At 36.8% G+C, this 25430-nt stretch overlaps 1 protein-coding gene across 1 annotated transcript in view; it reads right to left on the reverse strand.

The window, feature by feature from the left end:
• Positions 1-24513, reverse strand: part of IGF1 (insulin like growth factor 1) — a 53754-nt gene extending 29241 nt beyond the window's left edge. Inside the window, exons 1-2 of the mRNA XM_056481842.1 lie at positions 24208-24513; positions 19810-19966 (exon numbers count right to left, since the gene is read on the reverse strand). Of these exons, the coding sequence (XP_056337817.1) occupies positions 19810-19966; positions 24208-24270 (220 nt within the window). The 5' untranslated portion in view covers positions 24271-24513. The remainder of the gene's footprint in view (positions 1-19809; positions 19967-24207) is intronic.
• Positions 24514-25430: the final 917 nt, after the last annotated feature.

The raw sequence follows: 25430 nt of genomic DNA on the forward strand, positions 1-25430 counted from the left end.
TCAGATTGCCTGACATTTTCTAATTTTAATCTCTGCCTTTACGCTGTTATAACTTATTTAAATCTTAACTGCCTGGGTTTCAGGTTTTGTGAATTGTGCATATTCCATAGGTTCATGAGGTGTTTTGTTTTCTTCTTGTAGAGGAGTTGGAAAGAAAAAGGCGCAGCTAAAACCACTGAGTCATTTCTGACAGTAAGATTGGAAGCTATGCAATTTTGCCCCTGTTAAAATGAAACCCCTCTTCCCTGAAGTGTAGGCCTGTTTTACTGAACAACCTTTGTGCTTCCTCCATGGAAGAATGGAAAGGTGGAATTTGGGGAAGAGGCAAAAAGGAATCATGGTATCGGTTGGAAGGGACCTTAAAGATCCTCTATTCCAACTCCCTGGAGATTACATTGATTCAGATGTTTTTCTTGTTATACTCCCCTCCTGATAATGTCAAGGAATTGTCATCTAGCACCTTTCCTGCTCTTTAGAGTGGCTGCTGTCATTTGTTACTGCTGCCATAAGTGAACCTGCTCTCTGATGTTGACATTTCCCCATCTGAACGTTGATGTGAGATTTCTCCTAAAAACATTTTTTCTTGGAATCTACTGGTATTGAAGTTAAACAAGGTGTGGCTGCTTTGTGGCCAGATGGTTTGGTGTGGGTGCTCCTGTAGAGATGCTTCACAGTCTGCACTAACCAGGGCTGCAAAATCTATATTTATGTATCTGTCCACTGACATGCAATGGCTACTACAAGGGGCAGTCACTGCCAACCCAGATCTGGGGAGGAAAATGTGACAAGGTTGCATGTGCTGAGCTTGTGAGAAGAGAACTGTCCTTGAAACCTGGTTCAAACATGATTCACCCCCAGAGGAGTCAAAGTCCTAGTTCAGGTAAGGCAGCTGCCAAACAGAACTTTTTTAGCAACTTTTAAAGGCTCCTCTGTCTTAAATTACATTTTCTTCTGATTCATCGTTTTCACCTCTTTCTAGATGAGGTTTTTCTGCCTTTTTTGTAACACCTTTCTCTTATTGCTAATTCTCACCTTCTTCTCCCCTTGATGCAATTCTGTTGTATAATGAATGTTTTAAAAAGAAATATACTAGAGTATTGACTCCTTTGAATTCATGACAGATATCTCAAAGCTCAGACTAAGACATTATTTTCTATTGTTCCTACATTAAAAATACTGGAAACTTTTGACCAGAGTTTCTATTAAATTTGAAAGAGTAAAACTTTTCTCAAGTGACTTTTTCAAATCAAAATTACTTAGCAATTCTGAAAAAATAATGCCTTCACAGCTCATCAGCACAGAACTGACAGATATCCTAACTGCAGGGAAGTCACTGACTTCAGAAAATTAACCTCATGGGAATATTGATAGAAATGGGACTAGGAAAAGAGCATGCAAGGCAAGTGTGCTCTTCTCTGAGGTAGTTCTTTTGATTTATTGGCAGAATGTTGTGGAAAATAAAAGAAATTGCTTACTAGGCTCTACCACTTTATTGAGAGGATGCGAAGGAAGTGTGAAAAGTGGAATGTGTGGGGAATTAGAGTGAGAGCACAGTATTTTGCTGGCAGATGTGTGCTAGGCTTCACCATTTTCCTGGGGTGGTACAATTTAGTTGTTATGACACATCCAGGAAGAAAAACAGAAAACACGAGCTGGAGGCTTGGAGAAAATTAAATGATGACTCAGAACTTACACCCCAAAGTAAAATGAAGATTGAAACATTGCACCAATTTGTTTAGAAGAGAAATCTGATGCAAACATGAAAAAATGATCTTCCTTCAAGTTATTGAAGCTTTAAACTGATCTTCAAATGAGAAGGGCAATATTTAAAAGTTAGCAAGGTGAAAAGCAAGGATGATTGCAGATAAACTGCAAACTGAGCTCATGTTTTTTGCTGTCATTTTCTTTTCAAAGTATTCTTTTCGTTCATTGTGCAGTCAGGCCCACATCTGCTTCTGCTGAAAATTGAGGAAAAGTGTTTCAGTGCCTAAAAGTGTTATTGTTTGACTCGTTTGGCTGGGAGAACGAGTCTCAAGTAACCTATGAACTCTGTGCCATATTCCTGCAGTAAGCAGAGGGCCTGCTGGGGTGATCTACTTAACTTGCCATTAAGTTTTATGTAAACTGTTGTAACATTGTTTTAAAACCATTTACAGGATTCTCTGCAGTAATATGGCATATATTAACTTCTAGACTGAAAGTAGTAGCCAATTTGTATCCCTTACGTAAACAGACCTATTTTTTTTTTGTATTTACTGAACTGTCTTCCTAAATTTGATAGACTATTACCTATAATTTATCATCAGTACTGCAATGTGTCACTTTGCTTAAAGCTTTAACCCTTGCAGTATCTGGGTTATATGTGGGTGAGCTTCTAAAAAGTAGTATTTTGTTGGACCTGAATTGTTACCTGACCCAGGGGATTTCAAAAGCAGTTTTAAAAGGTAAGTAAACATCATTGCCTCATTTTCACACATGGTGAAAGTAAGACAAATACAGATAAAATTAGTTGGTTGAAGGTTATGTAAACCAGTTAGTCCCATAGCCAGAAATAGTCCTAGCCCTCCTACCTGCTTACTCTATCTATTTTCTATCTAAAGAAACACTTTATCTGTTCTCTGAAATATAGAAGATGGGAGATGGTTTACACCAATTAGGTTTCTCATATTAGAAAGTCTGATTTCTGGATCCTTGGAATGCACAGAAAGGGACTTGCACTAGTCATAATTGCTTACTGCTGGACTCCTACATTTCAACATATAATAATTTCTTTTTTATAGTTGCAAAATTCATAATTAAATTTTCTGTAGATGGGAGAAATTGGCTAGCAACAAGATCATCTTATGCAGCATGTCAATCTAGTGACTGTGGGTTTGATTCCATAAGTAATCTGTGTCCAGAAGTCTCGGGCACTTGAAGCAGCATTTATAATTTCCTGGTGTTGGTGATGGTGGTCTAGTTTCCAGAGAAATTCAGGTATTTTTATCTTGCCAAAGAAGCTGTAATAGTGTCTATCCCAGATGATGATGTTGCATGGAGCACATTATCCCTTGTCTTCTGAAAGCATAGCCTCAAATCTCACTGAATACAGAGCAGCCAGCCTGAGGAGCACACTGAGCTTTTATTTCATATTTCCATGCATCATAAAGACAGTGCTAGTGTTCTCCTAGATGGATTAGCAGGAGGGCAAAGGCTACATTACACCACTGCTGCTGACTGTGATCACAGAAAGGCACAATCAGACCCACATTAGTTCCTCTGGCTTATAGCTCCAATGTGCTGATATTCCAAAAGGACAATTAATGGATAACACCAGCTACTCCTCACCATGTGTCACCACAGGCAAAGGGTACGTGCCATTCCCTTTACTGGCACCTGGCAATGTTGAGCTCTGTTTATCACCAGCCCCTTTGGCAACAAGGACTATTCTTGGTCAGGGCTTTTCTGCTGTTGCCCTGCAGAGCAGCTACTCTGGAATTTCTGCAGCTCACAGCAATGAGGCAATTTCTGTTGTTCCAGTGAAAGCAGGAATAGGCTAATCATTCTCTGGAAGGGCACTTAGGGTTGAAATAAAGGGGAGGAGGATTACAATCCAAATTTCTGATGCATGCTGTTCTCCATTGCTTGTAGTTGTTGGACCAAACCTGTATTAAGTTCACTCAGGCTGTTACTTGCACCATTTGCTCAGCAATTCAGGTGTGCTATGGGTTGGGTTTTTTGTTGTTGTTGTTGTTTCTTGGTTTTGGTTTGTCTTTTTTATTGACTGCATACCTTTTGGTGCATTTTGGCCCATTTTTAATGTAAAAGCCCAAGTGTATTGTGTCCATTACAATGATCATGATTAGCTCTCTTACTAGACTATATCACTGTGTGTTAGATTGGTGATGAAACATGTTCTTACTGTGTCTGTTGTCTGAATCCAAACTTTCAGTGTTAACATTGGCTTAACAAGCTTTATGTTTTCTATTTCTTTTATTAAAGAAATACAAAGAGATCATATTTCAAAATAAATCTCCTGAACTGTACTTTATTTAACAGCTGACACAGCTGAGATTTTAAGCAGCTGAATGCACATATAATGCATTTTAAGAAGTGACATTGCTATGGTTATGAGTTACACAACAATATGATGTCAGCCCTCTGATTGGTGCCATGGTATTTAGCAATGCCACTTGGACAGGAAAGTTCACACACAGAAGCCTGTCCAACAGTTCTAAGAATTTTATATCTTTTGAAGTATTCAATATATTTCTTTATGTGTTGAAGCACTGGCCTTCCAAAACCCTTGTTTTCATTTTCCAGCAATCTCAGTGAACTTGGGGTCATTGGATTGTTTGCTTTCTCACAGGCTGCACTGAAATCAAGCAGCCATCAGCTAAATTACTATAGCTTGAATGTGTCTAAAAAGAATTCAAAGTAGACTTTTAAGACAGCATTATAACTGTGCTTTTAACTTAGCATGAGGATATAACAGAAATTTAAGAGGTAGAGGCAGTTCAAAGGAAAGGTGGATTTTTGGTACTGGCTGAAAATAAAATATGGTGGGACTTTCAGATTTCAGCTGCATGCTTCAGTTTTCTGTGATTGTAGTTGTTCCAGCAAGAAAACAATCTACTTTTGATGCAAGCTAAGTTTTAGTTTTCCAAGCCATCTGTCCATCTCCTGAGGCTATAGGGAAACACAAAAACGAAAACTTAAGAAAGTTATTATCAATTTTTACTGGAATTTTGGCAATAATAGCTTATCAATTCCTTTGTCTGGGGGGACAAAAAAACCAAACCAAAACAAAACAAAAACAAAAACAAAAAAAAACCAACCAAAAAAACCCAACCAAACAAACAAACAAAAAAACCCCCACAAAACAAATTGAAGCCAGTTAAGACAGACTTGACCAAAAGAATGATTATATGTTTAGGTTGTCCAGAACCACCAGTTTTCCAGGTGTTGTGTACAATATAGTGATGCAGAGTGGAAAAAGAAGGAAGGAGACCAGGTGACATGCCAAGTGGCTTTTTATTTAGTAGATTACTGTTCTTTGCAACTGAGGCTTTGTGTGTGAAAAACATTGAATTTTTTTATGGTGACTGCTGAGAAATGGACTGATGGTCTCTGTTGAACACTCACAACAAAATATCACTTGAATGGATGCTCATCCAGTTGATAGTTTCAGCTGACTACCCGTTTGGATAACCCTAATTCATGTCACTATGGAGGACAGGAAATTGCTGAAGATTTAGAAGGAAACTCTGAGCTGGCAGTGTGCCCAGGAGGGCCAATGGTATCCTGGGGTACATTGGGAAGAGTGTGGCCAGCAGGTTGAGGGACCAGATCTTCCCCTACTCGGCCCTGGTGAGGCACATCTGGAGTGTGGTGCCCAGCTCTGTGCTCCTCAGCACAAGGGAGACAAGGAGCTACTGGGGAGGGCAGTGGAGGGTGACAAAGATGGTGCAGGGTCTGGAGCATCTTGCTTATGAGACACTTTGGGAACTGGGTCTGTTTATTCTAGAGAAGACTGAGAGGGGTCCTCATTAATGCTTATAAGTACCTCAGAGGTGGCTGCCAAGAGGATGATGCCAGACTCTTTTCAGTGGTGCCCAGAGACAGGATGAGGAGCAAAGGCCATAAACTAAACCACACGAAGTTTCACCTCAACATGAGGAAGAAGTTCTTTCCATTGAGGGTAGCAGAGCACTGGAACAGGCTGCCCAGGGATGTCATGGAATCTCCCTCTTTGGAGACATTCCAAACCCATCTGGACTTGTTCCTGTGTTGCCTGCTCCAGGTGACCTTGCCTTGGCAGGGGGCTTGACTACATCATTTCTAGAGGTCACATCCAATCCTAACAATTCTGTGATTCTGTGAACTCTGAGAAGTGTTAACACAACTACAGTACTTGATGAACTTTTAGTGAACACGTTCAGTGGTTTTCTGTACCACCTATCATAGGGTCCTTCATTAGCTGGAAAGGAAATTTGTTATATGTTCTCTCCTAATTGCTTTTAACCTGTTTGTCTAAAATCAGATCTCTTGACCAAGAGATTTCAATAATTTAAAGCTTCAAATTTTTTTTGCATTGAGTTCTATTTAGCACCAGCCACTTGGCAGCAAATCTTGTTCTTGATTGGAGCTTTGCTGCTGTCCTGCACAGGAGGTGCTCTGGAATTTCTGCGGCTCACAAGAATGAGGCCATTTCTGTCACTCCAATGAAAGTAGAAAGAAGCTAATGAGCCTTTGGAAAGGTGTTTAGATTTGAACAAAAACAGAGGAGGATTACATTGCTTTTTCCTAGCTCTTTTGGCAAAAGTGCTTTGTTAGTTCAGGTAGGATGGGGTATATCCTGAAGCTGCTTTTGAGGAAGAGACACACTTGCAGCTTTGGTTTTGTCTTTACAAAGGGAACAATGAAGGATAAAGGGAAAGTACTAGTTCAGTCTATCACTAGGTTAAATTAATTGACATTTGTATTCTATTTTGAACATACAAAGTTCTAGTAGAAATATAACATTTATTTTAGGAAATAAAAGTTCCTGCCATCTCCAGTTGGATATGCAATCACTAGGGCCAAAAAAGCCTTACAAATATTTAGAGGAATAGGTGATTTCCTGGGATATTGTAGTGTATAATGTATTTGTCTGAGGCCTGAAATCAAATACCTCTATGATGAACACTAGAGGAGCTTATGAGGAAAATATTAATTCTTATTGTGTGCAGTGTTTGGATCTTGGAAGTCGATAAGACATGAGACCACCCATTACACAATGACGACACTGATTATTTTCTTTCTTCCAAGAAGTGTGTATTCTGCAGAAATATGGATACAATTTTTTGTTAAAGGCTTTAGTTATTTAGCGATGAGCTGTGTATCATAATGTAAAATTCATAGGTCTGTGACCAAAATTAAGGCTAATATTCCCTGATTTTAGGGAATTCCTGAAGACACATCTTCAGTCACTGGTTCTTCCATTAAACTCTTCTGTTTGCATTAGATATTCCTGTATTAATTATTTGTTGTTACACAGAGTAATACCTTTTAATAATACTTATTCCTTATATGAAAATGTATTTTGGATTATTGCAGTTAATTCAGATGCTGTCAGTCTCATTGCAGGGGAGACAGTGTCTAAGCCACAAGTATCATGAAACTCCTAAATACTCCTAAAGAATTTTGTGAGAATTTAAATTAAATTTTCCTGGTTAGAAGAAAATGATAAGACATGTATTGTCTCTAACTTTCTGCAGTGATTATAATTTTTCTCCTGTTTGGTTTTCATCCAGTGTTGTTTGTGGTGCGTGTTTAGGCTTTGTCATCTTGCAAATGAGGTTAATAGAAAGGTAGCATTTACAGTGCTCATTAACCACTGTCTGTTACAGAATGCCTCTTAGGATATTTATTCAAGTTCAGCCACCATTATTTTTAGCTCGCTTGGGAAATTATTAGCTTTCATCTGATGCCTCACATATTTATGCTAGAAATAAGAAGATTTTATACTAAGCGTATTAGTGTGTTTAACGTCAGAGAGGAAGCCAAGTCATTATGCCAATTCTTATTTTGAAGAGCTTTTAATAGTGATAGCTTTTTCACAAGTAGTCAATAAGGTCCATAAGTAAATTTTGACAAGTAGCTAAGGATCCTGACTTGTATTTCCAAAGATGCTAAGGCAACTAAAAACACAGGCATATGCCCAGATGGATTAGAAAAACAAAACAAAAGACTTTCCTAGGTTCACCTAGTTCATTGATTTTAGTGTAAATTAGATACATGACTGCTTTTGAAAAATCTCTTGAGTGTCCATCTGCCTCTTCAGTGCCTAAAAACATGATTCATATGCCTTTAGGAGCTTCAGAGGTCTCACTGGCTATTCAGGAGACTCATGCTGATTTTTGAAAATAGAGTAACACTTTTCAAAAGTTAGTTAGTTAGTAACCATCTACCTGCCACAGAATCAAGACTAATTTAGGCACTTTAGCAAACAATTATGTACAAACTTTGATAAATTAGAGAGATGGGCAATCACCAACTAAATCAAGTTTAACAAGGGTAAATTCTGGGCTTTGTACCTGGGATGGAGCAACCCTGGTTTGTGAATAGACTTGGGAATGAGAGGCTGGAGAGCAGAAAGGGATGTGGAGGTCCTGGTCCATGGCAAGTTGAACATGGGTCAGCAGTGCCCTGGCAGGCAGGAGGCACATCCCTGTCCTGGGGACAACCTGGAGAGGAGGAGACTGAGGGGAGAGCTCATTGCAGCCTACAGTGTCCTTGTGATGGGAAGAGGAGGGACAGGCACTGATGTCTGCTCTGTGGTGACAGCAGCAGGACATGAGGAAACAACATGAAGCTGAGTAAAGGGAGGCTTCTGTTGGATATTAGGGAAAGGTTCTTCACCCACAGGGTGTTTGGGCACTGGAACAGCTCCATAGAGAAGTAGTCACAGCACCAAGCCTGACAGAGTGACAGAAGCATTTGGACAGAGCTCTCAGGCACATGGTGTGACTTTTGGAGTGTCCTCTGCAGGGTCACAAGTCAGATTCCATGATCCTGAGGGATTTGTTTCAAATTAGCACATTCTACGATTCTATGAAGAACTGAATGGTAGATGATCTTTAAAATTGCACTACAAACCTTTCAGGCTGGTCTGAGTAACGTTAAAAATGAGGAGTTTTTCGATGTGCATGTACTCTTTTCACATCAGGAACAAATAATATCGATTTATTGCTCAAAAGAGCTTCTATTTGCTGTATTTATACACAGAAAGAAAAATAGCAGAAGTTCGATGGGTAGTTCTTAGGAAAAACAGGTGACTAGTAAGAAAGCAATGGGAATCCAGTCAAGGGAAAATATTTGTGGTGTAATGACACTTACGGCCAAAAGACCTAGGAAAATCGATGATCAATGTTTTCTTTAGTGAGCATAACACAGAGAACTTATGAAATAGAATTCCTCAGACTGACTCCCACTGTCCTCAATGAACAGAGCTAAAGCCATTTGAAGTTAACAGATAACCCTGAGTGAGTATCCATGGACTCATAATTTTGGAGTATGAAGAAACTTCTGGACAGGGCCAGCCTGGATTATTAACATTACTATTTTTTCCTTCTCTGGCATTGGTTTTGTCCCTTCTTTATTATACTACATATCAGATTTTCCTTAACGTTTACTCTTTGCCACATGAAAAAGTAGAAATACACCTTAAAAATATTACATCCTATAATAAAAAATAAATAAGGCACTTCCACCTATTTCATAATTTAAATACAATCATTTTGCATTCAGAATCTGTTGCAGGTTATTTGATTCTTAATGGGGGCAGGGAAAGCCTTATTTATTAAAAAGGTTTTGGTTTTTTTTCACACATCTGAATTTCATCTGTTTTATATGAGAGTATAATTTTCTATTTGAAAAGAACAGCAGACAGTAGGAATATCACCACTTATGAATTCTGCTCATTTTATTACTCTTCATCTTAGTGATAACAGGAAATAGTTGTACTTTATTGCATCAAGTCCTACTGCTTTCAAAAAATAAAACTTTCCTAGTTTTAGGAAAGAAAAATTAGGGGAGTTTACTTAACGTCATTGTAGCTACAGTGGTAGAATTTAATTTCATTTCTTTGCAAAGACAAGGATGAAATTCTCAAAAATATCTTCCTATTTTTTTTTTTTTTTTAATGAACATATTTTCTTGACCATTCCACTTTTTAAAATGTTTGTATCTTGGAATAGCTATATTAAATCTAGTGTGTGTAATTCCTGAAACAGTGGAACTTCTTAAGCGGTATGAAATAATTTTCATATCTTTTATGAGAACACCTTCTATGTCTTTTAAATGCAGATGCAAATGTGAAGTGAGAGCCTCATTTCTACCCCATTTTCCTCAAGCCAAACCTGCTGGGAATAGTGCAATGAACAATACTAAGAGCACCTTTAAATAAGCTAAGTAATATAATATATTTATGCATAGCAAATATAAATAATTCTTTCTTGGTTTTAGTGCTTGTTTTTACTCTACTTCAAAGCAATACACTTACTGAAAAAGGATTATCAATGTTGGAACAACCTAAAGAACAGTTTCTATCTCCATAGATGGTTTGGAAATGTTAACTACTGTGATTTCTTTTCCCTGCAAAGGGATCACTTTAGAGAAGACCATGGAATGCAAATGTTTTAGAAGTGGTTCTGTGCTTTTCTGTATTGCCTTGGATGAAGAGGGGTACTGGAGTGAGGAAGGTAGAGATGCTTTGTGGTGTTTCAACCTACTGAATGGTTTACAGCCTCAGGTGGGACTCCTTCTTAGCTCAGTCACATTACTGCTTTTATAGGTGAGCTCACTAGGTCAAGCTGTATTTTAAATCTTCCAACTGATAGAATAGTTTAGGTTGGAAGAGACCTTTAAATATCAGTAATCCAACTCCCTGCAATTAGCAAGAACATCTTCAATTAGATCAGGTTTCACAGAGCCCCATGCAACCTGACTTTGAATGTTTCACTGCCTCAGTATCTCAAAACTGTACTTGAGCATCATTCTGCATCCTTTCTCCATTACAATACACAGCCCTTTAACAGAGAAAATCCTTCTTTAATGACATCTGGTAATTAGCTCTCTCTTTAGGTTATAAATATTATTATTGTCCCAATTTCTTAAAAAGCTGCTGGAAAATTAATATTCAAAGGAATAGAAATGATCTTGTGTGAACAAACACACGGTGTAAAAAACTGCTTCACTACTTATCCATGGAAAAGTGCACCTTATTTTGCAGGAATAAAACATGAAGGAGTTTTACTTGCTGTAACATGCAAAAGTATATTCTATCTATTGTACCAAGAAAGAAAAGATAGATAAGCCTTTCCCTTGCACTTTTACTGTGCCCAACTGGAGTGCTTTCTCCAACAGGATTCACACTTAGTCAGACTAAAGCCTGGGAGTTTTTAAGAGCTTGAGGAGCAGCTCTAACTGGTGCTACCTGCATGAGGCACTTTCTGGGTCTTTGCTTAAGTGTATTATACCATAGAGGCTAAAATAGGCTTGGATTTGTTTTGATCTAAAATGGGACCTGTATGCATCCTTACCTCTGCATGGAAGATCATTGTGTGGTTTTAAACATTGATTCCACCAAAATTTAGGCTCCTAATGAGGGTCCTTACTCAACTGACTTAATGAGCATAAGAATACAATTGCCAGATATTCCTGACTTAATTTAGTGGAGAAGAAAAAGTATGTCCTAGGGAAAAGTCATAACTTAATGAGAGCCCTGAAAGATTTTTAGTCCTCTCACTGACTGCAGGATGAGCTTGAGAAGACTCCTAACTCAGAATCCTCAGCTAAGTGCCCAAAAGTAGAAGGAATGAATCTGAACTAGAATCTCCTTATTTCAGGTCACACTCTGTTCAGTGTTAATCAATCAGCAAGTTCATCCTGTATGTGGACAAATAAATCGATGTATGTCTAGAAAGGTCTGAATTTAAAAGTCTTTTGTCGGAAAAAACATGAAAAGAACAGTATAGTCAATAAGAAAAAATACAAATGAGATCTTTTTGAATACATCTATTCTCTATAGAAATCATGGAGATATAATAACATAATTTACTCTTCCTATACCTCTATCCTCTCTTGAAAAAAAAAAAAAAAAGAAAAAACCTCAAAAAGCCACCACCAAAAAACATCATAAGGAACCCTTTTATATTATTGAATTCGAAATATAAGTGGGATTGTAATGCAAATTATTTCAACTAGTGCCTCTGTTTTTCATTCAGTGCCCATTGATTTAGAGTAAAATGCCAGAAACAATTAGAAAAAAACCCAGAAGTGTTCTAAAAGCAAATAGATACGGTGTTTTTGCATTTAATCTTAGCTATATATTTCAGAAATAAACATGGCTTTTATTCAGGACATGTATTTGCCAATAATACATTTGATTAAACTAGGAAAATTAGACATACTATCAGTAGCTTGCTCCCAAATTACACAAGAAGAAATTAGATACATTTTCAGTAGCTTGCTCTCAAATTTCTACAGTCTATGAGTCACCAGATTCTTCCTGCCAAACTAAATATGTCTGTGAAAGGCTGGAAACTTTAATGGAAAGAAACATAAAACTTGAAATACGTAGGAAAAACTAAGTTTTTTTTCATGGAGGACCTGTTGACTAGTAATTCAGGAATTCGGGGGATGTAGAAAAAATTATTGCAACAATATTATAATTTATCCACTGAAGTTCCAAAGTAAGAAGCATATTCAATTTAAACCTGCTATGTTAACCTAAAATAGATATCCTTATTAGCTTTCATGTAATCTGAAGTAATCAATGAAGACTAACAAAAAGAAGCTGTAAAACTTTCATTATAATGGTTTGAAGCTCGTATCCAGTCGTTTTGATGGAGCTGAGTTAAAACAAAACCTTCAGTATAGTTAGAACAAGTCTAAAAAAAAAATCTCTCTTGTAAATTTGGTTTATTATATGTGGTCTGGAACAGCCATCAAACAAGATTGGGAATGTACTCATCTTTTCAGATCCACAAGCATAGTGAAATTTTCCCTACAATATTCCCCATGACACTTAGACTTTTTACACCTTTGCATAAACCATGCATTTTCAAATTTTCTTTAGAATACAGAGTTGTGAAATGCAGCATTTGTGTGCATAGTTTGAGATTTTATCTGTTGCCTTAGAAGGATATGGCTGTTAATGAACCTTCTTTTGAAGTCAAACCAATTTTCAGTAGTGTTTGTTTTACTTAGAACCTGCTGTTTATAGGATTTGGGGGTATTAAGTGTTTACTTTTTTGGAGATAAAAATAGTGTTCCTAGAATATTTATTTTCAGAAAGAAAACAGTTCATTGAGCTGGATTGAATCATAATGGTCTGAGCCAAACCCTTCTTTTTTCTGCATACTGAACTTTGTGTAAATTTCTGCCCAACACCCAAAGACACAAACAATATAAACAAATTGTTCTGTATAAAAAATATCATATAATTTCAGGTTTGTGTGAGTCATAATTTCCCAAAGGAAGTGCTTTCACAGGACACCCTTTCCCTACTTCCACACTTTTATGGGCACATAAGGAGCAGAAGGGCCTGCTGTCTGGAAGCATCCTCTTACCCTAGAAGAGACACATTACATAAATGGGAAGACTGGGATAACAGCTGAATTTCAAAATAAGAGGGAATAAGATGGGAAATATTTAAATATGCTGTAAACTCAAGAAAAAAAAGACAACAAAAAAAGCAAGAGACACATGAGCCCTAGAAAGCTGTGTTTTTTTACAAAAGGAAGCTATTCCAGTTTTCACAAGGAAAGGATTTAACATGAGGTAAGCAAACACATTCTGCTCTGCCTAGTAAGATAAGGACATCGGAAACATGAGATTTCTCTGCATATGGGATTCAGTCAGAAAACACAGCAAGTATCTCAGACTAGGGCTGGATTTTTGTAGGCATTTAAGTAACTTTCCACAAGCTGGACTCATCCACTGGTCATTGTATGCTATGCTACTTTGAAGACTATGGATGTGCTAGAATTTTTGTTCTCAGAACCTCATTTACTGATGGAAACATGAAATATGCCTGTCATTACTTAAAAGTTAGACCCAGCATTTGGGCTTTATCTTTCATAATGGTTTTGCACTAAATGCACCACATAGAAAGTAGGAATTAATGGCTTTTCCTTCCTTTTGACATTGAAGTTCCTGTGGTTATTACCAGAGATAAATTTAGCATAATTTCTTCAATAAGTATACATTTGTGGTATTCTTTTGTCTTGATTTCTAGACTGAGAAATTACTTAACTGTTGGTTATCCCTTGCATTTGTTGCTATATTTTTTAACAATTAAGCTTGGATCACAGGGAAATACTGACATTAGGACATGGTTTAATAAACAAGTCCAGATCCATCCTTTTTTAGCAAAGCTCTGAGGCCATTATTAAGTCTCTATTTGATTTTCAGTGATGTGAAAGGGTTTGAAACATGCCTAAGAGCTAAAGTGCTGAAAAAGCCCTAGAGAAATGGCTCTGCAGATTCCTGCCTTTGAATGGGCACTGTGTGTAGAATGCTCTTCCTGCACAGGTAGTAAATGCAAAAGGTTTTCATTAACAGAGCGTGTGGTTCTGCCAAACTGAATGATTTGCTTTGTGACTCCTGCTGCTGCTGATCAAGAATCACAAATGCTTTATTGATACCAGAACAAACAGAGAGGTCCATACCCAAAGGTTTTGGCTGACTGCATAGAGCATGTGCCAGAGCTGAAGTCAGGGAAGGGTTTTTCTCAGTATTTAAGATTCAGTGGAAAAGTAAGAGGGGCAGCTATGCCAAGAATTAATGTTGATCTTGCCAAGCGCTTCTTTGAGTGACTTTATCCAACATGAGACTAAACAATGTATTAAATACACATATAGCAGTTAGGGAATCAAATGTCAAGTAACAGCTTGCTGTTATTTGAGACCAAATTTTAAGCTTGGTCTAGTGCATAAAAAAAGGTAAACATTATAAGAAGCATGAACATCTCTAATATCTACCAGCTAATAAAGACATATATGAATTGAAATTCTAGAGAAAATGTACTTGATTGGTTTTGATAATAGATGTTTCTTGTTGAAATTTTGGTCAATTATTTGTTTCCAATCACTTCATTAAAATTATCCTCACTACTGCAGTCCCTCTTCAGGAAAAAGTTGAAAAATTATAAAATCCTTGGTGACCTAAGAAACTAGCTGTAGAGGAGACCTGTTTGCAGGGACAAAATTGAGTGTATATCAGAAGCTAAATCCTCCTAGACTTACTCTGCAATCCATGGAGAAAGAAGACAGAACCTCTCTTTCCATTATTAAAGAGGTAACTTAAGAAGATTAACCTCACTAAATGAAGGTTAGCCTTTATGAACAACTCCTTACTCTTCCTTAATGCTGTAAAAAATTACAAAATCCTTTCAAAGACTGGCTTATTTTCAGAGAGCTTCCTCAATATTTACTACCAGGGGCAACAAAGCACACATCAAATTTGTGTCAGCTGTTTGACTGTACAGTGATATCATTCCAGAAGCCAGTTCTGTTTTCTTTCTTATACAGATACATCAGTAGCTGTGCCTATAGTTCTGATTCCATAAGCACTGACTCTGCAGACCTGGCTAAAGCACATCTGAGCTCCTTTCCAGATTAGCTTTCATGTAAGAAGTAAGGAACCTAGGGACAGATAGAGGAATACACTCCAACCTTCCATAGATACAGTGTTTGGACATGAATGGGGCATGTAGCCAGACCAAGGAACTTAAAAACACTCTCAGATCTTGCTGTGTGAACACAGCCAAGATGACCAGCATTTGTTTGCAAAGATTTGTAAGGCTGTCAGTGACACCAGAGTCTGTGTGTGTCCGTGGCAGCTTTTCAGCCTGCCTCTGCTGGGCTTCTAACATTAACATTCCTTTCAATCAGGGATGCAGAGAGGAGCTAATGACTCATAGCTCCTACAGGTATGGAGTACTTAAAGAACTGAGTGCCATGCCATCTCTTGTAATTATGCTGATAGGTTTGACAGGCCTAGAAACTTTAATAACATCTTAAAAGCAGACTTCCTGAAGTAAACAAGAAGCTCTTAACTAGAGGGAAATGAGAGAAGCAAAACCTAATTGCCTATTGCTCTGCTGCTTGTTTCTTTTTCTAAAGCAGCAATTCCTCCCCATATACCTTAGTTCTACAAAGCAATGAGATCTCATGACAGCTCTCATTACCCAAAATTATGTTCCCAGGCTTATCCTGATTTTCTGATGATTATAGACTAATAGTCTTACATTGTGCACAGCTGGGGATTTTCCCAAGGACAACACACAATTTTGATTGTCTTAGTGGACAAAAAAAAAGTAGTAAAAATCTGTAGTAGTTCTCCACAAAGCAGTTGACACAGGGAACATTAAGCTGGATGCCAGAAAAGCCCCTCTTTCAAGGGATTCACTGCTTTACACAAGGAAGCATGCACTAGATCATCCTCTGTTCTCTGAAGGATATCAGAGGACCTCCAGAGTCTCAGGTATCTAAATTCATCTCTTCTCTTTTTTATGCAATTGATGGTTCAGAAAATTCACCACAAGACTAAAGCAGTGTTTTTAACAGAAAAAAAAGCTGGTGTTTTAATTCATGAAGTTGATTGTCATGGTTTCAAATAAGTATTTCAAATAAGTATTGCCATCTAACTTGGAAACATCTAACTTTAGAAATTAGGAGACTGAAAATGTCTAAGGAATCAAGAAAACGGTTTCTTTTTTGGCACTCTTGTATTGTTAGCAAGACTGATATGTGTTTGTTGTAAAAGCAAAAGGTATATTTTCAAAGGAGAAGAAACTAGATAAAAAAGAATATAGCATTTTCTCCTTAGAACAAGCTACTGGATCTCATGGCAGTAATGGCCCTCAGAAAACAGCATGAGCAAGAATGAATGATTGTTCATCAAATTCAACATTTATTAAGAAGTAATTTTATTTATTTTTTTTTTACTAATCTACAAAGTAAATTCCTGTGATAAGACTAGACTATTCCAAGGAAAATTTTTCCCCTCCGAGGCTTTCACTTTTGTAAGTTTCCTGTGATTTCTCCTTGAAGTTTTTCCAACGTTCTCTACTCTCAGGTTTGTTTTGTAGCAAGCATGCCACAGTGAATGCTGAAGCCATCCCACTTGCCTTCATGACTGCTGGGTCAAGAGGTTTTGGGACTGGAGAAACATTGAGAAAAGCTGTGTTTAAGTGTAGCCACTTTTGCAGCTGTGGCCCGGTTCTCTGCCACCTTCTCCTAACAAAACCTAGTGCACAGGAACCTGAGGGGCAGAAGTTCACCTAGAGAGATGTCCCTAGGTAAAAGGTGGCAACAAAAATCTGCTTTTCTCTGGAAAATCATGGGAGACAAAAAGCTATGAGGAGTAGCCAGTGCTGGTTGGAGTTAAATGTGACCAAGGAAAAATAATAGATGCTCAGTTTGGGGATTTGTGCTGTGTTTTCCCCTAAAAAACTTTGAAAAATACTCCTTGTCAATCTATCTCAAGACAAAACAGAGTGGTAGAAACCACATTTGACTTTCTCTTGATGTCAGTGCTTCTCTTTGTTGTGGTAAGCAGCTGGGGCATCTCCTCAGAAGCTGTAAAGAGTTTCCTTTTTCAGCTAGAAAGTTGGGCAGAGTAGACTATATGAAGGAAATTTTTGTCTTCCAGTCCCATCCACAGATATAGGCTCATGGTTGGGAAGTACAGAGTTTCAATAGAAAGCAATAATAATTTCTATAATATCTTCCACCCACAACTCCCAAGGAATAGTTAGAAGCTTTGACCTTGACTTTGAACCAGGAATTCCACCTCAGCCAAAAGGTATTCTTTATATTCAGAGTCTCTAGTAAAGTACAGAATGATGGAAGAGTTTTCCTCACAGCTATTTCCTTTGCAATTTAAAGGCAAACACTACCATTAATTATGCTTTATTTAAAGGAACCAGAGTATGAGAATAGAAGGCTTAAAATACTACTTTCATTTACATACTCTTTACAACAAAAGAAAAATTTCATTGGGTTTTTACCTCTGCAAATGATGTGGTATTCTTAAAAAGTCCTAAGAAGTCAAGCAACATTTTTAACTTTCAATAATATGCTGCATTCTGTAGTACATTTGATATGAGGGTCTCAATTTGTTTTACCAATGTTACTGTAATGGGCTTACTTTTCTCTAGTTTTGTTTTTAGATTGAACTCTAATAAGAGGGAGAAGGTAAAAACAGATTAAATTTCTCACTCAGGAATAAGAAGTAGCCAGGTAGAGCACACACATTACTTGGCATCCAAGGAGCCACATACATATCAGCTTCATAACATTCCTGTTGAATGATGCAACTGCAGTCTATTGATCACAACTGTGCAAGACTTTCATAAAACAGGGTGGTCATTCATAAGTAAAACCTGCCATGGTTTTCCATATAAACAAGGTCGACATTTATGGAGTCATTGCATTATTTCAAGTGAAAATTCAGAATGTCAGAAAACAACAAAGATTAGAGAGAAAGTCTAAAGTGACAGCAGATAAAGGTCAAGATTGCAAAGGTAGTGATGTCCTTTGAAGCCCATCCTGGTATTTTAAATTAAGGATGACCTAGCTTAGGGTAGAGATTTGAAACAGATTGTGAAACCTTAGAATAACTAAGATGGAAACCAAAGAGAGTTATTGCTAATGATTAGCATTTCACATGACCTCTTTCACATGAGGATCACAAAGTTCACCTAACAGTTGGTCTGATTGCTGGGCAGTGACAGCTACTCTTGTGGACAGCAAGCATGAGAGATCTCTGAACCAGCAGCAAACATTTTGCTGGTAGAGAAGCACCTGAGATACACACACAGCAAAAGAGCAATTCCTCTGCTGTTCTAAGGATGTTTCATCCCATTGTTTTCTGATGCAGAAACAGGAGGGGGAGATGACAGTCTTTACATGCACTCCCAGCAACAAAACATTTGTAGGACACTCAAATAATCCCTAACTCTGATGCTAATAAATGCAACAGATTTTGATGTATTGATGAACACCTGACAAGTTCATAGATAAATGTAAATTTCTCTATGAGACATTCCAGTACTTTCAATGCTGTGTTTAGCACCAAAATTCTAAGCTAAACGGCACCCTGGAGTAGGTGCTTATTTACAAGAGTTGAGGTGCTAAATACAGAAAAGAAGGGCTTTTTTGTGAACCCTTTGTGGATTACTTTGCATACATAAAACTAAGGTTTCAAAAATAAACTTTAATAAAATGTGCCAAGAAGATAGTGAAAATGTCTGCAATTTATATGTTGAGGAAATTAGGATTTTAGAAGTGCAAGAGTTTAAATTTCTGTTTTTATTGCAAGCAAGGAGAAAACACTGAAAGCAATGACTCCATGGAGAGAAATAAATAGGAATAGGGTAAGTATGATCAGAAAACCAAAAATGGTAGCTTAGAAGACAAGAAGCTTCAACCATGAAGGAATATCAAGAATATCAGGGAAGCACATATTGTTATTAAAAGTAACTGCTAGCTTCAGAGGCTATAGAAGCACAAATTCCATCATGTTTTGAAAAAAAATACATTAATGAATGTATTCAGAATCAATATATTTCTAGCTAAAAGTTTCGTTAACTTTGACATTGAAGTGGCAAATAGGTGAAAATCAGAACTAGATTTCTATTACTTTAAAATTGAGTATTTCTTGATCCTCTCCACTGCAGAGTTAATTTTATCTGCTGCCTGTACTGGTGTTAGTCTTTATTATCTCACCATGTGTGAATTTTACTCCACCTGCATTTAAATGATGAAGCATGTGGATACTTGGATATGGTAACTTTCTGCTTGCTGCCTTCCAGCTCTTCTTTTTTTCAAGCCAGATGTTGAAGCTTAGTGTGTTTTTAATATGATACAGTGTGCACTTAAAGTGTTTACTAGTACTCTGACATAACAGGTACATGTAGTTCTGCCTCATGAGTGTCTTGGGCTTAGTATGTGCTCTCATTCATTTAATTTCAGTGACAGGTCAGTGGAAAACAGTAATACAGCAGGTGGAATAGCAACAGCTGGAAAGAAGTGAAAAAACAATAACAAGTCTGAAAATGAAAATTTGTCAGAAACTCAGAGAGGCTGAACACAGGCACAACTTTATTCTTTACTGAGGTTTCATGGTAACTGAAGGCTTGGGCATCTTCCAGATATAGGATGCCAGTCCTAGTTGGCAGCCTGGATGATCATAGCTAAGCCCATTTACAGCAGTTGCAGAGTCCAATGGATTACATGGAAGTGTTTAGCAGTTAAATGAAAGAAAGGGTGGACTTACTGAAGTAAAAGCCTCTGTCTCCACACACGAACTGAAGAGCATCAACCAGCTCAGCACCACAGAGTGTTTCTGGGCCAGCAGCAACAGAACTGGTTAAGGTAAGCAAACACAGGCCAAGGTAGAAGAAATGGATGTAGGACACAGTGTGCATCTTCACCTGCCAAGGAAGCAGAAGCAGTGTCAGAATTCTCCCAAAGAGTCTTACAAAAAATGACTCCTGCACCCTTGTGAATGAGAATGACAATTGGACAATAAATATGGTATCAGGAAATGTCTCACCATGACTTTGCAAATGCCTACATGTTCTAGTCCATGTATTTTGGAAACTGATTATTTATTCTGGTGAATACACAGAATCACATCTAATTAGGAAACCCTGCAGTAACTATGGCTTATATTTGCTTTTGGAAAGCAAAATATGGAAGAGTGGAATAAGCAGACAAAGGGAAGCCTGGAATAATAGGAACAATGAAAACAACCTTGCTTTGGTTTGTCTCAGACCAGAAAAGCTAAGAGGGAATGTGACAGGTGCCTGCCAATGTACTGTGGGAAATGGCATATGATGGAGAAGAGCTATTTAAACTAAAACCACCATTGTTGCAAGAATAAATGGCTCTAAATCTGCTGTAAGGAAATTTGGCCAATAGAAAAAGAGCTCATCAATAGTACCCCACAGTTCTCCAGCCACCTTAGACAGGAAAATACAGGACAAACCAAAAATGTTGCAAGGTTCAACTTGCCAAAGTGACAGGAGTTGATGTGGGATCTTCTGTAGCAGAAGACCACATTCAGTGACTCTTACAGGCCTGTTACTAGCAGGCAAATGTTTGGAAACATTTGAAAAATTAAGAGGAGTGTGGATTTTAAGCCACCAAAGATTTGTATTTTTACTTGTTGCAAGCAGCTGTACTTCACTGACCTCCATTATACCCTCTTAGGCAGCTGTGGCAAGAGGTGATAATTCATTTCTCATTTACCTTTGGTTATGAATTATCTTTTTCCTGTACTTATGACTGAAGAAAGGACAGTTCTCAATGGGTGTAAAGTTGCTATCAATTTCCACTTCTTTTTGTATCCCTTTATGCCCACCTAATTTCTTACCCAACATGCAAAGACGATAGTTTTTTCTTTTAATACTAGGAAAAGTTACTTATGTATAGTAGCAAGACATTGAGAAATATGCTTAATGCATTTTCTGAACTTATTTAGATCACTTGCCAAAAATGATAGTTTTGAAAGGTGTAAATCTGCATTTAATTTCATTCTCTTTCAGGGTTAACATTAGTATTGCAGTCAGGTAAGAAGTTACAAACCTGTCTTCCACATACAGTTAAACTTGGCTTAAAACTGCTTTGTGTTAGCAATATAGTGCAAAGTAATTGAAGTAAAATTCCTCCCTAAAGTTTCTTTCAGGATTTCAGGGACCATTTAATCTTTAATATTTCTTCACCGAACTTTTGAAAAAAAGATGAATTTATCTATTTTCTGATCAATTGGGATCTGATCCATTGGGGTATTGAGCCTTTTTTAGTCAATAGTTTTTAAGAATTCTTATTTTCTTGGTAAGAGATCTTAGTGCCTGGCTGGATGAGTCCTTTATTTCCACTGTGAAAATAATGAACAATTTAAAATCCCATGATATGTCATAAAAAAAGAAAGAATAATTATTTTCCCATTCACAGGAGTCTTTAGCCAACTTTGCCATGCAAACCTCAACAAGCTTGAATGCATGGACATGACTTCAATGGCAGATGGAAAAAGATAAGATTATAAATGAATGATGATAACATGAGGCACTATTTCCTGTAATGATTCCATATCTTAACAACAATTTCTTTTCTCCTTTGCCATATTTTTGAATTTATAAGATAAATGTGATGCACCTGCAGTTTAAGATGGTTCCCAGTTCTGAGGAGGTAAAGCAGAAAGCTGTTTAGCACACTGCCTCAGAAAGCTGAAAGACATTACAAATACAAGAACATTATGTATTTAACAATTTGTTCTCGTATAACATTTGGTCCAGAAATAAACATAAATTTTAGACATTTAACAATTTTTTATTTTTCAAGACTTCTCAGCTGGCTTGCATTTTCAGATAAATATCAGCACTGAACTACGACAAAACAGATTATCTACTGTTTTTCCTTTAGTGGAAGCCAAAAAAGGCTGCAGAGTATAAACCACAGAGAATTTCTAACTTTATCTCCAAATTTAACAACAGTCAAGACTTTCAAACAAGTAAAAACTTTGCAGAAAAGAAAACAGGCTCACATGTTTCTAGGGTTCAATCAATTATTTGATAAATTAAGTACAGTTTCATCAAAGCAAGTTCCAAAACATAGTTTAAAACTTTAACTTTACTTCATCATTTTAATTAAACACAGCATCAATTGATTCAATATGCTTGTGACAAAATCAAAGTACCCCTTTATATCTGAGGGGAATATTCTCAGGAAAATACAAAGTTGTAATCCAATATTGCTCCAGGTTCTCTACAATCAGGCAGAGGACTTACATTATCCCCAATTTGACTAGAAAGTTGAGAGCTTAAAAGAAAAGGCATTGGCGTGTGGGTGGGGTTTATCAAAGCATCTAATTACGTTAGGAAATTGAATACAGGTTCAAGATGATCCTGGTTAAGCACTTCTTTTAGTTGCATAGAATGACTGACCATATTTTCACAGCTGGAATTTCCTCTTTTTTCAGTGAAATAGCCAGCTTCTGCTACATTCCTCTTTTAGTAGTCCAGAGGAGTAGGACCACAAAGGAATGTCATATATGAACACTCTAAATCACAGTCACTTCTTAATCCTTCTGTGTAAGTCCCCTTCATTTAACAAACTATCACTTGGCACAAGTTGTGCATAAGAACTCTTCACATGCTCGGTCATTTTAATAACATGTCAGAACATCTGCAAGAATTATAAGTATCTTGAAGGAGGCAACATATTTTTGGAGAGTATATGCTATAGCAAGAAATCAAGATTTTATGATAATATATTCAATATTACATTTTATTCCAGAGAGGTTGGGCCTGACTATCAAGCCATAGTAGAAATGTGAAATTATTATGAAATATCAGTATTCACTTGTAATTGTTATATAAATAAAGCATATATACTCTAGATTGGATCAAGGTTTAAATACTGTTAACTTTGAGCAAAGAATCTGGGCTACATGCTAACCTAAATCAATATGTTCCATTGATTCCAAGGAAGCTTGGCAGGATGTACAGCTGAGGAACTAGCACATTACTTTTATGTCTCTTAGTGCCTTGCTCAATACTTTAAAAAAAAAAAAAACCAAAAAAAAAACCACCCTTCATCTTTCAAGTATATTGGAAAGGATGCCCATTTATACATTAAGGGAATGATTTCATCCCTTGCAATTACAGACCTGTAATTAGATCATTAAGGAATGAGGTAAGTGTGTTTTAAGTGTAAGACCACCTAAAAAAATAATTAGGCTCTAAACAATTAAAACAAAATAATTTTTCCAACTGCATAAGTGTCCTTGCAGAATATTGCTGGGGGGGGGGAAATTCTTGAAGGATATAAATTTGCAGATAATGGAAAGTTGGACTGGAGCCAATTGACAGAAACAGAGGTCAATGCACCTACTGAAGTCAAATTTACCTTAAGGCAGTTTATATTATTGTGCAGAAATTATAGGGTCATAACAACAAACTTCTCATGCAAACTTTCCTAAAAAAGCCCTCCCTAGAAGGGAAAACTTGGAGATGAACATGTAAGGGAATTTCCATTTTCTTTATGTACAATTGCTTAAGCTGTACAAATATGCAAGGTCAGCAAGAGTCGCAGCTGGTTTCTAATGTAGAAAACAAACTGAACTTCTCATTTACTTTTAATTTATGAAAGCAAAAACCAAGTAAATGCCACGATGCTGCCAGAAAAATTGCTGCAGTGACAACATCCCTTAAAAGTTTCCTTGTGAAAGCATGAACATTTTCTCTATAATTGTGTACAATAAAACTGCAGAAACTTAACATGTGAATAATACCTTTTTTCCTATAAAACCCTGCACCTGCAGAAAATAGGTAAAAGTTCTTGTTTTCAGAAGCATTCATTAACAGTATAGACAATGATGTAAGTGGACCTTTTAATAATGACATAACTGAAATATTACAAAGTTCTCTGAATAGAAGTGAAATTTAAGACATGTATTTGCAATAGTTTACCCATACAGTTATCTATGTAATTGCAACTATTACATACAGCCATTTTCCAGATCACATAAAATTGCATGTTCAGCAATTTATAAATAATTCTCAGTTCTAAAATAATGTTATTGAAAAGTGCACAATATTCAAGCCAGCAGCAGACAATACACAGCAAAATAAAACTAAAAAAATTATTTGAAATAGTAATAAAGATTTACCTTCAAGAAATCACACAAGCAGCACTTAACTAATTGTGTTGAAAGACTGTTGATTTTTTCCATTGCTTCTTGAAAGTGCAAAGTCTGGAAATGAATTTGTTAGCAGTAATGATGAGAAAAAAGAAATCCAGAGAGATGTGAGATGTTGAGAGCAATGTCACATTTCAATATTGAGGACTTTATTCCATTGCGCAGGCTCTATCTGCTCTGATTTTAGCAGTGACAGTGAGATTTAGCAAACAGAAGAGGGATTTAGAGAAAATCCTCACATTTATCTACATTACACAGACACTGTAGACAGGAAACAGCTGGGGGAGCATTTGCCTCTCTCTCTCTCCCTCTTCTGGCAAAGTTACCGAGTAAGGACTTTTTTGGGCATGGTGACAAATAACATCATACCTTTGCATTTTAAAACTAGAGCACAGAAGCATATTTTTTTCCCTTTAAAAGAATGTGAATTAGTGACTGAGGGGTTAGCAGACAAAAAGAGCTTGTGCTGCCATGAAAAATAAGAAAATGTATTCTAGTTAACTTTCAGGTAGCTGTGTGTGCATTTCAAATATATAAAAAATACGTATGGGTAATGTTTGTATATATGCATACCTTTGTGTATATATATATATATATATGTATATATATACACATACATTTTATTTATGCATTGCAGCAAAAATATTTTATTTATATAGTACAGAAAGGCAGGCAGGCAGTTATCTACTTTTCCCTTAATGTGTCTTTATGTTATTAAACTTGGCACGCCTATATGCTGAGTACCAATTAAAACCTCTAACTCTCTCTGTGATTAACCCTAAAATAGCAGTTTGTAATTTGCTAAAAATAACAGAATTGTTGAGAACTACTTGTAAATAGGGCAAAATGGCTTTGTGATCTTTTAACAACCACACAGAAGAAATAATGTAATTTCCTAGAACTTACAGTACTGTGGATATAGTGACACAAGTACCCCAATTTGGGGGGCTTCCATGACATTTATCTTAAATATGCTGCTGTAATTATAAAGTGATTATGCCCCCCACCACCATTTTTAGTAATAATCTTCAAATTTCTCTTGATAACAATTTAAATGACACTGGGAAAGAGAGAATTCAACTTTATTAGTTCTGCAATACCTAACTTCTGCCTTTTTATTTTTCCTCAATTATGAGTATATTATAAATAACACCAGCTGGCCAGCAACATGCTCTCACGGGTTATGATGTCAT

The sequence above is a fragment of the Oenanthe melanoleuca genome, chromosome 1A (assembly GCF_029582105.1).
Source record: "Oenanthe melanoleuca isolate GR-GAL-2019-014 chromosome 1A, OMel1.0, whole genome shotgun sequence".
Taxonomy (NCBI): Eukaryota; Metazoa; Chordata; class Aves; order Passeriformes; family Muscicapidae; genus Oenanthe; species Oenanthe melanoleuca.